General features: G+C 35.7%; 1 protein-coding gene across 3 annotated transcripts; it reads left to right on the top strand.

The window, feature by feature from the left end:
- Positions 1-1,159: 1,159 nt before the first annotated feature.
- On the top strand, positions 1,160-12,324 carry KBTBD8 (kelch repeat and BTB domain containing 8). Of its 3 annotated transcripts, none has more exons than XM_006917486.3 (4): positions 1,160-1,258; positions 1,873-2,083; positions 5,692-6,806; positions 9,407-12,324. In XM_006917486.3, exons 1-4 carry the CDS (start codon positions 1,243-1,245, stop codon positions 9,868-9,870), a joined length of 1,806 nt encoding a protein of 601 aa, XP_006917548.1. In that variant the 5' UTR covers positions 1,160-1,242; the 3' UTR covers positions 9,871-12,324. The 3 variants fall into 3 exon arrangements, with proteins under 3 accessions (XP_006917548.1, XP_024906571.1, XP_015449298.1); XM_015593812.2 differs by lacking the exon at positions 1,160-1,258 and adding an exon at positions 1,271-1,370; XM_025050803.1 differs by lacking the exon at positions 1,873-2,083 and having other exon boundaries at positions 1,177-1,258.
- The last annotated feature ends 1,200 nt before the right edge of the window (positions 12,325-13,524 follow it).

The following is a 13,524-nucleotide window of genomic DNA, read 5'->3' as shown; positions in this document are numbered from 1 at the left end:
CACTGATAATACTTCCTTACATTTCAAAGCTCTAGAAATAGTATTTCCAATGTTAGCTCATTTTTGCCTTACATTTATTTTAAAAATATACAAAGTATCTATAATGTGCCAGGGACCCTCATAGATACTAGAAACACAAATCGAAATATGTCACCAGTAAAATTTCTACTTCCTTTCAAAAGGCTTGCAGCCTATGAGGCATTAAAAATAGGAATTATTATTCACATGTTACAGGTGAAGGAGCTAAGTGCTCAAGAATTAAAGGGTCTTATCTAAGGTCTTACATTTAGTAAGTAAAGAGCCAGGGATTCAGTAATCGACCCTGGCTCCAGGCTCAAGGCATTCTCCAATATTTCTTCAAAGGAAATCCCAGACTATTTAGTATCTTAACTCCTCCATTTCCCAAGAGGAAAAAGGAAAGCATCTTGAATCCCTTTATAATGTTCACGTGCTCTTAAAAGTGGAACAGGTGTTCTCTGAGTGTTTGAGAAAAGCAGGCATGAGTGGGAGTTAAAATCCTGAGCAGCCGTTGTAACCAAACCAAGTTAATCTCTGGAAACTGGAGCACTCGGCCAAGGCGATGGCTATTTCAATTGGGTGTCACAGGTGACTCATCAGAGATGGGTTACTTTTGGGCCTCCTGATATTTTCCTTCAGGGTGGGGTGTCAGATTTCCTTTGCATTTTTGGACAACAGCCCTCTTCTCCATTTCCAAATTTTTCTGGTTTCACAGCCTGCTTTCTTACCGGAAGCTAGTCATTGGCAGGAGGTTTAGAGAATGAAGAACAAAATTAAAAAAAAAAAAAAAAAAAGCCGGGGGCCTGAGCAAGGCCTGAAATGGGGAAATTTGCGCTTCAAGAGGTTTCCCTACCCCAACCCCTCAGAATGACAGCTCTCCACAGCCAGAAGACTACCTCTCCCCGCAGGCACTGCGCGCTCCACAGACACAGGCTGGCGGGCTCCCGGCTCTCCACCTCCGCCAGACTAGCCAATAGGGATACCCGGCTTGGGCCTCCGCCCAACCCGGACCACGCGGGAGAGAGGGCAATAAAACTACATTTCCCGAGGTGCTTTGCGCACATTTTGACCAATCAGCTCTAGGAACGCGGAGTCTAGGGGCGGAGCCGGATGCCTAGCCCACCCCATTGGCTAGGGGAAGCTTAGAAGAGCCGGAACCCGGGAGAGAGAGAAGCGAAATGACATTTCCTCTTTAAATAGCTGGAGCCGGGGCCCCGTGGAGAAATGGCCGCGTCGGCAGGTGGGTCGTATCGTGGCTAGGGTGGTGAGTTGCGAGGGAGGTGGGCCGGGGTCCAGACTCAGACTGCGAGCTGTAGAGGTGGCGATGAGGAGCTGGAGAGAAGGATGGAGAGGTGAAGAGGAATGAGGGGAGGAAGGATGGATGGATGGCGTGGAGGGCGGTGGGCGGTCCGGCCGGACGGGATGGAGAGGCCGGGTACCCGCCGCGGTTCCGACCCTTTCGAGAGGCGGTTGAACGGGTACTGACGGCCGCCATCCATTGAGCGTCCCTCGTTAGGCTCCTGCCCTCCGCTCTCGGCTAGGACGTACCGGCTCTCGGCTCAGTCGCCACAGACACCTCGCCTATTCTGTTCGCGCGGTCCCTCCGCGAGCACAGGGCATCGGGCTCGCCGGGCTCCTGGAGGAACAGGCTGGTGTTTGAACTCGCAGCGCAGCTCGCTCTCTCCCAGATTCTGCCTCGCGGTCCCATTTGTTGGTGTATTTATACCTACAAGTATTTTCGTACGGGGGAAAAAAAACCAAGCCAAGCAAACAAAAACAAAACAAAACAAAAAATCTCGGGACGCCGTAACTGGCTCCGAACTTCTTGTGGTTGTACGATTTTTCTCCTCCTAGATTTAAATAAGTCTTCCCCAACACCGAATGGGATTCCATCTTCAGACACAGCCAACGATGCCATGGACCCCTTCCATGCTTGCAGTATTCTTAAGCAACTCAAAACAATGTACGATGAAGGACAGTTGACAGACATTGTAGTGGAAGTGGATCACGGGAAAACATTTTCTTGTCATAGAAACGTTCTTGCTGCAATCAGCCCTTATTTCAGGTATGATGATGGTAGAAACTTCAGTTGATATCGCATAGAGTTCCCTTTCTTTCTCGGTATCGGCCGTTTGATTACTATACTGAGATGCTACAGTGAAATGAAACCAATGAATTTGTTTCCTGAAAATAGGTAGCAGGCCCTATTTTATTAAACTCTTATTTTTGACTTGCCAGATTCTTCGAGAATTCAGGTGGTTTTTTTTTTTAAGTTAGTAAATATGTTTTTCCTTGTTTGTTTCAAGTAAATGACCAGAAAATCTAGAATTATGTTGCCCAATATGGCAGTCACTAGCCACGTGTGGCCATTTAAAATTAAACAAAATTAAAAATTCAGTTCCTCAGGCATACTAACCACATTTAAAGTGCTCAGTAGCCACATGTACAGCGCACACATAGAGCATTTCCATCACCGAAAGTTTTATTGGACAGTGCTGGTCTAGAATTTGTTCCAAAAATTTACCCATGATGCATATTTCTTCAGTGCATATCTTTTAGAGTTTAAAACATAATAGCTTGTTCTTTTGAAAACAAATTAACATTAATAGATCGTTTTAATGCAATGGGTGGCAGGTAAAAGCAGTGAAATAAAAATAAATGAAATATAGTTTCTATATACCTTATGCCCAGACTAGTGATATTTCCAAGATTTCCAGAAGTATTTTTAAGCGAAGTTTTTATTTTCATTTCTCTTCATCTTTGTATATCATAAAATTTTGAAAAGTAAATTTCAAAACTTGTGTCTAAAAAATAAGTTCATACTCTAAGAAAAGATCAGTGATAAAGGTAGTTTCTCACTTGAGTTCAAGTTCTCCTTTTGTTTCAAGTGCTCATTTTTTTAAGCCTTTCAATATTCAGTAATGGTGCATGAATGACAAATATTTTCTCAACCACATTCTGCATTTTCCTTTTAAAAGTGCTTACCTTTATAGGGCATATAGCAGTGTGGTGTTCCAGATAGTAGTTTCTGGTTCCTCTTTCTCAGAATACCGGGTTAAATATAGTCACTTTAGTCTGATGCTTGTGATGTAACCGTTTAGACTTGCCTAGGGTAGGTCATTAGGATATTAACCACCACAAGGCAGTGAGCTGGAAAGAAAAAAGAAAAAACTGATATAGTATGCAGAAGGTATGAAGTTTGGCCTGGGAAAGGAAATGGCTGGTAAGACTCACTTATCCAGACTATTCATTAGATTTAATTAGGTCATTTGTGTGTTTAAATATGTGTCACAATTAACTACTTATCAAGCTCTGGGCTAAACTTACTTTACATATATTCCTTTATATAATCTTGAGAATTCTGTCTCCATACAGTTGTTATTCCTTTTTTTGTATATGAAAAAACAAAACAAAACAAAAAACAAAACCCTGAGGCTCAGGGAGGTTAGGTGGCCTGTCTAAATCATCTATCTAACTATAACTAGTAGGTGACAGAGGCTGGATTTGATTCCAGATCCGGACTTCTTATGACTTTTAAGGAACAAGAATGGGTCCTCTTTGAAGTTGCCTTTCACTAGTTTTTATTATAGTAGATTTGAATAGTAAAAAAAAAAAAAAGGAAACGTCACAGTGAAAATGTCTGTCTCTTACTGAAATGTTATACTCTATCTTATATCATTTAAATGACAAATCACTTTAAAAGAAGCATGCTGTAATAGAGGTTCTTAATTTTCAAGAAGTTAAAGAAGTGCTTAGAAAACTTTCTAAACATAAGATATGTGAATTCAAATGAAGATATTTGGCTAGAAAACTTAAGGATTAGGTTTTTATCTCTTGCTAGAGATATTTGTACAGAAGTTTCTTGGCACAGTGCTGCTTTATGTGAGATCTAGGATGTCATACTTAATAGTTTCTAAGTCTTGCATCACTGGTGGAAGAATTAGAATAGCTTGGAATATGGCATAGATCCTGGTAACTTGTTAGAATTAAAATTGGTATGATTACAAACTTTTTGCTGCTCAGGATTTTGTGTGAGGAGGTGCTCCCACTTTATACGGAATTTACATAAAGAACTTAGAATAGAGGAGAACTGATCAAGTGTCACACTGCTCCTGTGTGTGAGACCAGCCTATTTAAGTCAGTAGTAGTTTAGTTCCCATGATAAAGGAATATGTGGTAACGTTCTCCTTTGGGAGTTAATCTTTGCCTAACAAAGGGCTTTATTTTTCTTTTTAATTGGTAACTGTATCGCTGAGTTTTTCAGCACCTGATTAAAAACCAGGTCATACCTTGGAACATCTAGTTTTCAGTCATCAAAAAGCCTGTGTAATATAAACTTAAATTTTACATTGTAGAAATAAAAATAGGACTCAAAGATGGTTGATCTAGGCAACAAGCTGGGTCCTTGTGATACCTTGTATACCTTCCAGGTATTTGACTTAGACTTCAAAAGTGACTGGAAGTCTTCCCATTTAAAGATATTTTCAGAACATAACTCTTAAAAATAAATTGGGAGGGTTATGGATCTGTATAATCACCAGTGTTACTTTTTCACCAACTTTATCACCAATGTTAGATCAATTTTTTTTCAACAGACATCTAGTAAGTATCCTAGCACACATAGCCATTTTTTCTCAAAGGCTTTTAAAAAAAGAGCTTTTGATTTGATTTTGATATTTTAATTTTAAGAGCAGCCTTGAAAACAAAACCTTAAAGCAAGGAAAAGAAAATTAAATAATGTTTGTAAATGACTAATAAAGTGCCAGGCTTTTGGCTCCATAATATTTTGGCCAAGAAAGGCCCATAAATTTTAAGTAAAATGTATTTTAATTAAAAAATAAAAAGCTTGGTCTCAAAGGCAAAAGTTTGGGATTTAAAACCATTCTCTCCAAAGAATTAGTTTAATTCCTAAACTCTCTTTAGAAGTAGTCATTATATTCAGCCTACTATAATCTTTATTTATACACAGATATAAATAGGTAAAATATGGTAACTTTGAAAAAATTAAGTATATTTCTTTAAGCAAAGGTTTTCAAAATGTCCATCGATAAGTGAATTGATGTTCTTTATTTCCCTTCTAATAATTAAGGAAATATTCAAGAGATAGTTTTAAAAAGGGGTAGGTAGAGAATAAGAATATATGAAGAACATTTTGTTTTTCTAAGATGAAAAATTTAAAGGTATATTTTGGTCATCAGTTGCCTTATAAATTTCCACTGAGACATAAAAAGTTATATTAGACAGTCTCCATATGCTAATGTATCACGTTAACACCCGTAGGCATTCTAAAACTTTTTGACTGGCCTGGTGATTTAAGATCTCAAGTACCTAAGGAAATTTGACCAGAAACCTAGAGAGGGGCTCTAAGGAAAACAAAGTGTCTTGGAATATTCCATGCCACCTTTTGGTGTGCTTTAATTAGGTATATTCTCCTTTTCTCAGAGTTGGCACAAAGTGGACTGGTCGTGAGAACAGGGTTTTTGAGATTAGTCAGACTAAATCCTTCTGCTAGATGATCAACTTTTATCTCCATTCAGAATATCAGGAAACACATTAGGAAATATTTTTCAATTTCAAAGGTTATCTCTGGGGTAAATTTACACTTTTAAAAATTTGGCACCATAATTTTTATTTGTAGTGCACGTATAATATTAACCACTTTTTCCTTCCTAGATCCATGTTCACTAGTGGCCTTACAGAAAGTACTCAAAAAGAAGTTCGAATAGTTGGTGTTGAAGCTGAATCGATGGATTTAGTGTTGAACTATGCCTACACCTCCAGAGTTGTTCTGACAGAAGCCAATGTTCAAGCCTTGTTCACTGCAGCTAGCATCTTCCAGATTCCTTCCATCCAAGACCAGTGTGCTAAGTATATGATCAGTCATTTGGACCCACAGAATTCTATCGGGGTCTTCATCTTTGCTGATCATTATGGTCATCAAGAACTCAGAGATCGATCAAAAGAATACATTCGTAAAAAGTTTCTGTGTGTCACCAAAGAACAAGAGTTTCTCCAGTTGACAAAAGACCAACTAATAAGTATACTAGACAGTGATGATTTAAATGTAGATCGAGAAGAGCACGTTTATGAAAGCATTGTAAGGTGGTTTGAACATGAACAGAATGAAAGAGAAGTGCATCTTCCAGAAATTTTTGCCAAATGCATACGTTTTCCTCTAATGGAAGATACCTTTATAGAGAAAATTCCATATCAGTTTGCACAGGCTATAGCCAAAAGCTATGTAGAGAAGGGACCATCCAATACTAATGGCTGTACACAGAGGCTTGGAATGACTGCATCTGAAATGATCATATGTTTTGATGCTGCCCACAAACACTCAGGAAAGAAGCAAACAGTGCCTTGTCTAGATATAGTCACAGGAAAAGTGTTTAAATTATGCAAACCACCAAATGATCTAAGAGAAGTTGGGATTCTTATATCCCCAGACAATGACATTTACATTGCAGGAGGGTACAGGCCAAGCAGCAGTGAGGTGTCCATTGACCATAAGGCAGAAAATGATTTCTGGATGTATGACCATTCCACTAATAGATGGCTATCCAAACCATCCTTACTTCGAGCCAGAATAGGATGCAAATTGGTGTATTGCTGTGGTAAGATGTATGCAATTGGAGGTCGTGTTTATGAAGGTGATGGGAGAAACTCGCTAAAATCTGTGGAGTGCTATGACAGCAGAGAAAATTGTTGGACGACTGTTTGTGCAATGCCTGTTGCAATGGAGTTTCATAATGCTGTGGAATACAAAGAGAAGATCTATGTTTTACAGGGTAGGTGTCTAAGTGATTTAGTTCTTTATGAAAGGGTAACAGGTCAAATTGTGGTTTACTTATTATGCTAAAAGAGATGAGTGTTCCTGTTAATTGAGGAATATCACTGGCTTTCTTATTGTAAACTTTGTTGGAAGAGTCTGTGCTTTAAAGGACCTATAAAAAAATAAACTTTTGAATAAAAGCATTGAAATTACTAAAGTTACTAAAATGATCTTCTAAGTTTTTTATGTTCTTATTGTGTTTTTACATGTGGAATACGTATTTTAATAAGTAATAGTTCATCATTTTTGGAGAACTATTTTAGAGCTGTTTTTAAGACTTTAAACAAGAAAGCAAGGTTGATAGATGACTTATTTTGCACTTCAATAATATATAGAGAGATGTAGCAAATATTTTACTTATGGAATTTAAGGATTAGTTTAAAAGAAAAAAGAACAAAGCATTATTTAAAGTTATACTAATCAATTACCAAGGAATTTTGCATAAGCCTTATGATTGCAAAGGTTATCAAACTTAATTACAAAGAGTTTGAAATTAGTCTTTAGATTTTAATTTCACTGCAGTTTAAGTTGCTTTCCATCATATGTTGTTTTCAGTTTTTTTCACTGAAAACCTTTGAGATGTCACCTTTTTCTTTTATCAATATAAGAAGGACTATCTATAATATTTACCTTTTTAAAAGATTTTTGAAAACTTACTGAAGACCAGTACTCTGGCAAAGATGACACAGTAGAAGTAGAAAAAGTGACTGGGTAAGAGTAAATAAGATACTTGTTCTAAGGTTCTCATTTGAGATAACTAATGTTTTCCTTATGTTTGGTTTCTTAGACATTTTAGTTGTTTGAATGTTGAATGTAATATTAATAAATCCGGCATCCTTATTCCTCTTTTGTGTTTCTTAATTACTTATATATAAATGTTTTCCTCATGACTTTAATAAAACGAAAACTAAAGGGGCAACTTCTGTGTAGATGCACATGAGTTTTTAGCTCTTATCCCATTGTTTTCTTCAAATTATCTTTGCTCTAATCCTTTGACTTAAAATTTCCTAGAAAAGCCTGAACCCCTGTGTTCAAAGTTCAGTATAAAGTTAATTCTCTAGAAGGAGTAGTATTCTAGTACTATCTTTAGTACCCTCTTGTTAGTGCCTCATTTTAGTCAAACAGAAGAATGGACATAATTTAGATTTGTTGGGCTTGCCAAAAAATGGAATATAAGAATAGATGTCTAATCTATCGAGTATATTGGATAGGTTATATCATCCAATATGATGAAGCTCTCTCTACATGTACTTTGGTCTTAGCAGCTAACTAGTTAGTTGATAGACATAGAATTAATTATGAGACTCCCAATAGGAAGGTAAAGGTTGTGTATTAATATAAATACTAAAGCAAAGTTGCACTGAATTAATAGAATTTCAGTGCTGGAATGAAAATTGTTTAATTCAAAGTTGTATTACATAAGAGGAATATGAGGCTCTGAGGGTTTTCTTAATTGCCCATCATTGCTTTTAATTTATTAAAGAGGATTTTAGATTTTAAAAACTTTAAAGTTTTTATTCTTATCTTTTTTTTTGCTAAGAATCCTGTTACAAGTTAGTCACTAAAGGGCAGGTGATGTGCAAGCAAAAGCTGGGAGTTTAATTAGCTAGTATAAGAAAAATTGAAATTACAGTGTCACTATTAAATAGGCAGTTAAATTTGTAGATAAGAGTAAACCTAGTTCAAAACAGTTTTCAAGAAGAAGCTCAATTTAGAGGTAGATTATTTCTGAATAAAGCTTCTATAAAAATAGTTTGACATGAATAGTCAGAAGCTTATCTACTCCATGGCTATTAGAGTATCAGTTAATCTGTTCATAAAGGGTTCAGATTTTTGTATTAAGAATTTTATACAAATGTTATAATTAACCAAATTCTATACATCTTCACTTGTTTGATTTTTTTCAGACATTTTTATATTGGCAGTCTGACCCAGCACACCCTTTATTGTCAAAGTAAAATTGAAAACAACTCAAAGTCAACTCTATAAATGATGTGTGCGTGTGTTTTTTCATATTAAAACCATGTTTTTGCATTTTGAATATTTGTCTTCTCATTACTGCAACACTAAAGTAAACGCAAAAGTGACTTATAGACACAAATCGGAACAATTCCATGTACTGTCTTCTATTTAAATAATTAGCACATAAATTTATAGTGGCTTGTTCATGTTGAAGCTATATACATATTTTGATCTCACTGGCTAACCTTTAGAAATAATGCTTTTTTAGACCTGGCTTAAAATAAATTTTCTGAAATATACAATTGGATAGAATAAATGGAAGCAAGCTCTAAACTATTATTCTGTCATCAAGCCAAAGTAACTCTTCACCCCTCTCTATTATGAATACCCCCAGTTCTGGTTAACTATAACAGTATGTATTATGTTGTGCCATGGAATAAAGAAGTTTTAAGCTACTTTGCAATTAATGTATCTCTGGAGATTATAAAAAATATTTTAGAAAATGAAATATTTGAAAAATTATGTTCTTTAGTCTTCAACATAACTACCAAGAAGAGATATGTAAATGTATATATTCTTTTTTTTTTTTTTTAGGAGAATTTTTCCTCTTCTATGAGCCTCAAAAAGACTACTGGGGTTTTTTAACCCCCATGACTGTGCCTAGAATCCAGGGCTTAGCAGCTGTATACAAAGACTCTATCTACTATATAGCTGGAACCTGTGGGAATCATCAACGAATGTTTACTGTAGAAGCCTATGACATTGAGCTCAATAAATGGACTCGTAAAAAGGACTTTCCATGTGATGAGTCCATAAATCCATACCTTAAACTGGTACTTTTCCAGAATAAACTCCATTTATTTGTTCGAGCTACTCAAGTGACTGTTGAAGAACATGTCTTCAGAACCAGCAGAAAAAATTCACTTTACCAATATGATGACATCGCTGACCAATGGATGAAAGTGTACGAGACCCCCGATCGGCTCTGGGACCTTGGCCGGCATTTTGAATGTGCTGTTGCTAAACTCTACCCTCAGTGTCTTCAGAAAGTACTTTAATGAGTAGCAGGCCTTAGTGAGCTCGCTGACATCTGTGCTTGAGGAAACAGTCTTTCAATCATACAAGAAGTGCTGTCAGTATTTAAGAAAGCTGAGAGAGTTTGTACATGGAAGTGGATGCTCTTAAAGATAACATTGTAGGGAGCGATTTCACCTTTGATGTTTTCATTTCAGTAAGCAAAAGGTAACAAAGTGCAATTATTAGCATTTTTTTTTCTGGTATAAAAGCAATCATTTTCATTCTAGAATTTTGTGATAGTCACTGAACTACTAGATGAATTAATAACTATGCAGTCTTGTAAGAGCAGTTAGGGTGTTATTGGTCAGAGAACATCCAAACTAGTTTGACGTGACTTTTTATTTTGAATACGGGTAAAAATCTGAGGCAATATCACTAGGATGTTAGCTGTGATCTCTCAAACACAGAAAAGCACTAACTTAGATCCTCATTCTTAATATATATATTTATGTACTGTTTTTAAGCATACTGAGATTTAAATGTGTTGTTATTAGAATAGATTGAAGGAAAACAAATCATCTCAGAACTTTTAGTCTGATTGTTTCATATTTTCCATGTAACTTTAAGCTAAAGTTTCTGTTAACTTTTTAAGTGCTAACACTGTCTCACGTTAAAAATCCTGAAAAGGGCTCAAATTCACAGGTGGCTGGTGCTAGTGTAATTCATGTGTATAGCTAGATAGGTTTAAATTGTCTGAACCTATGCTTACCTTTCGAGTTGGTATTATTAGTTTTGTGGCCATAGTACTTGACCTGTTGAACTCTTGTGATTTCACAAGATTCTTTACTTACATGATAGCAAGATATGGCCAGTTATTGGTCTAACTAGACTCAATCTTAGAATAGTGAGAACATTCTACTTAGTTTGCATTAATGCGGGCCATTTTGTTGCCTGACCTCCTTTTCCGTCCTTTACCTGTCCTTTACCTGTCCAGTCTTTATTGGTACATTGAAAGGTAACTTATTTCTTTTCTGCACAGAGCATAATGTGAAGTTTTACATCTACTTTTAAAATTCTGTTTTCTAGAAACATAAAACTCCTACAGTGGTTGAATTTAATACTTTTAAATTACATATGGCAATTAAAACCTCATTTTTTTTTTAATTTTTGCACTTAACAGTGATGAATATCTTTACATTGAAAACCTTGTTCTAGCTGAAGATATTGAGAAAGAAAAGAGTAAATGAATAGAACCATAGCATTATAGGTACTAAATTGTGTTCATATTTAACTGATGAATTTCTAACGATCAGTTAGGAATATTCGCATAAAGGACAAACTAACTTATTTATAATACCTAAGGTAGATGTTTGGATCAGTAACTTATTTTTTACTATGCCTAGAATAATCAGTAAAGGATATAAGTGTAGGCCAGAGTCTGTTCTCAACTAGAATATTTTGATTTTTCTTAAAACAAACTGGCATGGTTTGTATTAGAAACTCTTGTACAAATTGTAATGTGATACTGTGAAACAAATTTAAAACATTGCCTCTTTGCATCGCATACCTCATTTTTCAGAAACTCCAAACTGCTTGTCTTAGACCTCTGCAAGTAGGGAACGTTTTCTGAAGAATTCAAAGTAGACAGAATTTATAGAATTAACATTTTAAAATCTAGTCTTGGGAAGCTAGATATGTGGTTTTTTTCTTATTGGCCTTGATGGTTTATAATCTCTTTATAAACTTTGTCAACCAATAACCAGTTTTTCTTTATCTTCTCTTTCCTTCATCTTCATGCTGTTTGGGGGCTGCTTCTGAGTTTTTTGGAGCATATTTACAGTGTTGCATTGTAGAGGGGAGGGAGAGACAAAAATAACTTTTGCAAGAGATGTTCATATAATTTATTTTTGAAAGCTTTGTTGAATAAGATTTCCTGCCGTTTTTTGACAATCTTCTGTATTTATTTAGAAAAAGTGTTACTTGAAAACATGACATAGAACGTTGTTAGTAATTTACATGTGTCGTATAATATATAGGAGTACAACATACTGTGGTTAATTCTACAGTAGATGTATTCTGTTGATCTGCACAACTGTTGATCCTTTTGCTATAACAATTTATATTGAGGGTGTGATCTAAGTATAGTCTATCAAAGCCAAGGTTTAGAATTTTCTATGGGAGTAGAATATATATTGAATTTTGTATGAAGAACTATTTGTTTAAATTATATAGCTGGGAAATTTTGCCACTTTTAAAATGATTTCAGAAGAAGTCCTAGAATACTAAGATTAGAAATATGTGTGATAAATATGTTTAGATATTTAAGGTATATTTGTATAGTGCATTCAGAGACTATAACTAAAAGGCACAATGGGTACCGCGGAATTAAAGGTCTAAAATATGCCAGTCCCACTTTAACTTTGTTTTTGCGTTTGAAGAATGTATGTAGCACTTTCCTATATATATTTTTTACACATTGAAAACTGGACTCGGTATACTGGAAAGTTTAAATTTTATTCTTTATTTTCCATCTTTGTTTTCTGTTCTACAAAGTTGATGCTTAAGCATCAAACTCATCTCAGTGATGCCTGGTAAAAAGTGGATGTGATCTGCAAAGAATCAGATTCCCTATGTTTAAAATGTCATTCAATGTTCAGTGCTCAGGTATGTAGTAAGTACTGTAGTCCTTTGAGGGCAAATGTGTAGATATTTTTAAACATTTTGCCATAATTGCACAAGTTTTTGCATTTTTACCTGATGGCATTGTTTCTTATAATAAAAACTTTTGTGATTGAAAACTTCCATTGTTGTAAACTGACCTCTGACTAGTGAATTTTACAGAATTAATTTTGATGAAAATCATGAAATATCTTATGTCATGGTAGAATGGAATGAGATTTTAATCTATCAAATATTTGGCTTCTGGTACAAAATGAACTAGTTAATATAAAGCTCTTTAAATTCTAAAGCAAGTTCCCTTATATTGAGAACTCCTTTGTTCCATTTGTTCTGGCCTATACTCTTATTTTTCCACTCTTCTCTCTCATACTTCATATTTAATCTATCAGAAAACCCTATTGTCTCTTCATTCAAAACATACCCAGAGTCTGACCAGTTACCACTTGTACCACTTTCACCCTAGTCTAAATTAGCCTACCTTGTCTGCCAGAATGCATTGCTTGGTCTCCCTTTTATCACCTTTGACACCTAGTACTTGTTCTGTAGATTAGAATAGTAGCCAGAGTGATCCTGTTAAAACCTAAGTAGGATTATGTCCCTCTTCTGCTCAAACCCTCTAATGGCTTCTGATCTGCATTTGTATGGAGATCAGAACACCTTTCTTACATGGTTTAACTTCCCATCCCCACCTCTTGGACCTCATTGCATTCCACCAGCTCACTATTCTAGCCACACTGCTGTTCCTCAAACATGCCAAACCCTTGCTGTGTCTTTTGCCAAGGAAGCCCTGAAAATTCACTTACTTTATTCAAGTCTCTATTAAAATTCCAGGGAGGCCTTCCCTGATCACCTTATGCAAAATAGAATATCTTCCTTTCAACTCAACCCCCACCCATACCACTGTTATTTTCTTGCGTTATTTTCCATATATCTTCCCCACTTGAGATGTAAGCTCCATGAATGCTCAGAATTTGTTTTATTCATTATGCATCTCAGATCAATCCCTAGGATAATAC

This window comes from Pteropus alecto, unplaced genomic scaffold, assembly GCF_000325575.1.
Source record: "Pteropus alecto unplaced genomic scaffold, ASM32557v1 scaffold75, whole genome shotgun sequence".
NCBI lineage: Eukaryota > Metazoa > Chordata > Mammalia > Chiroptera > Pteropodidae > Pteropus > Pteropus alecto.
The sequence above is the reverse complement of the archived record's forward strand: the minus strand, read 5'-3'. Positions and strand labels throughout refer to the sequence as shown.

Bases quoted from the DNA above. Each gene is read 5' to 3' on its own strand.
- KBTBD8 (XM_015593812.2), top strand. From the start codon at position 1,343: ATGAGGAGCTGGAGAGAAGGATGGAGAG. The intron at 1,371-1,872 runs GTGAAGAGGAAT...TTCTCCTCCTAG, and splicing joins CTGGAGAGAAGGATGGAGAG to ATTTAAATAAGTCTTCCCCA. The intron at 2,084-5,691 runs GTATGATGATGG...TTTCCTTCCTAG, and splicing joins GCAATCAGCCCTTATTTCAG to ATCCATGTTCACTAGTGGCC.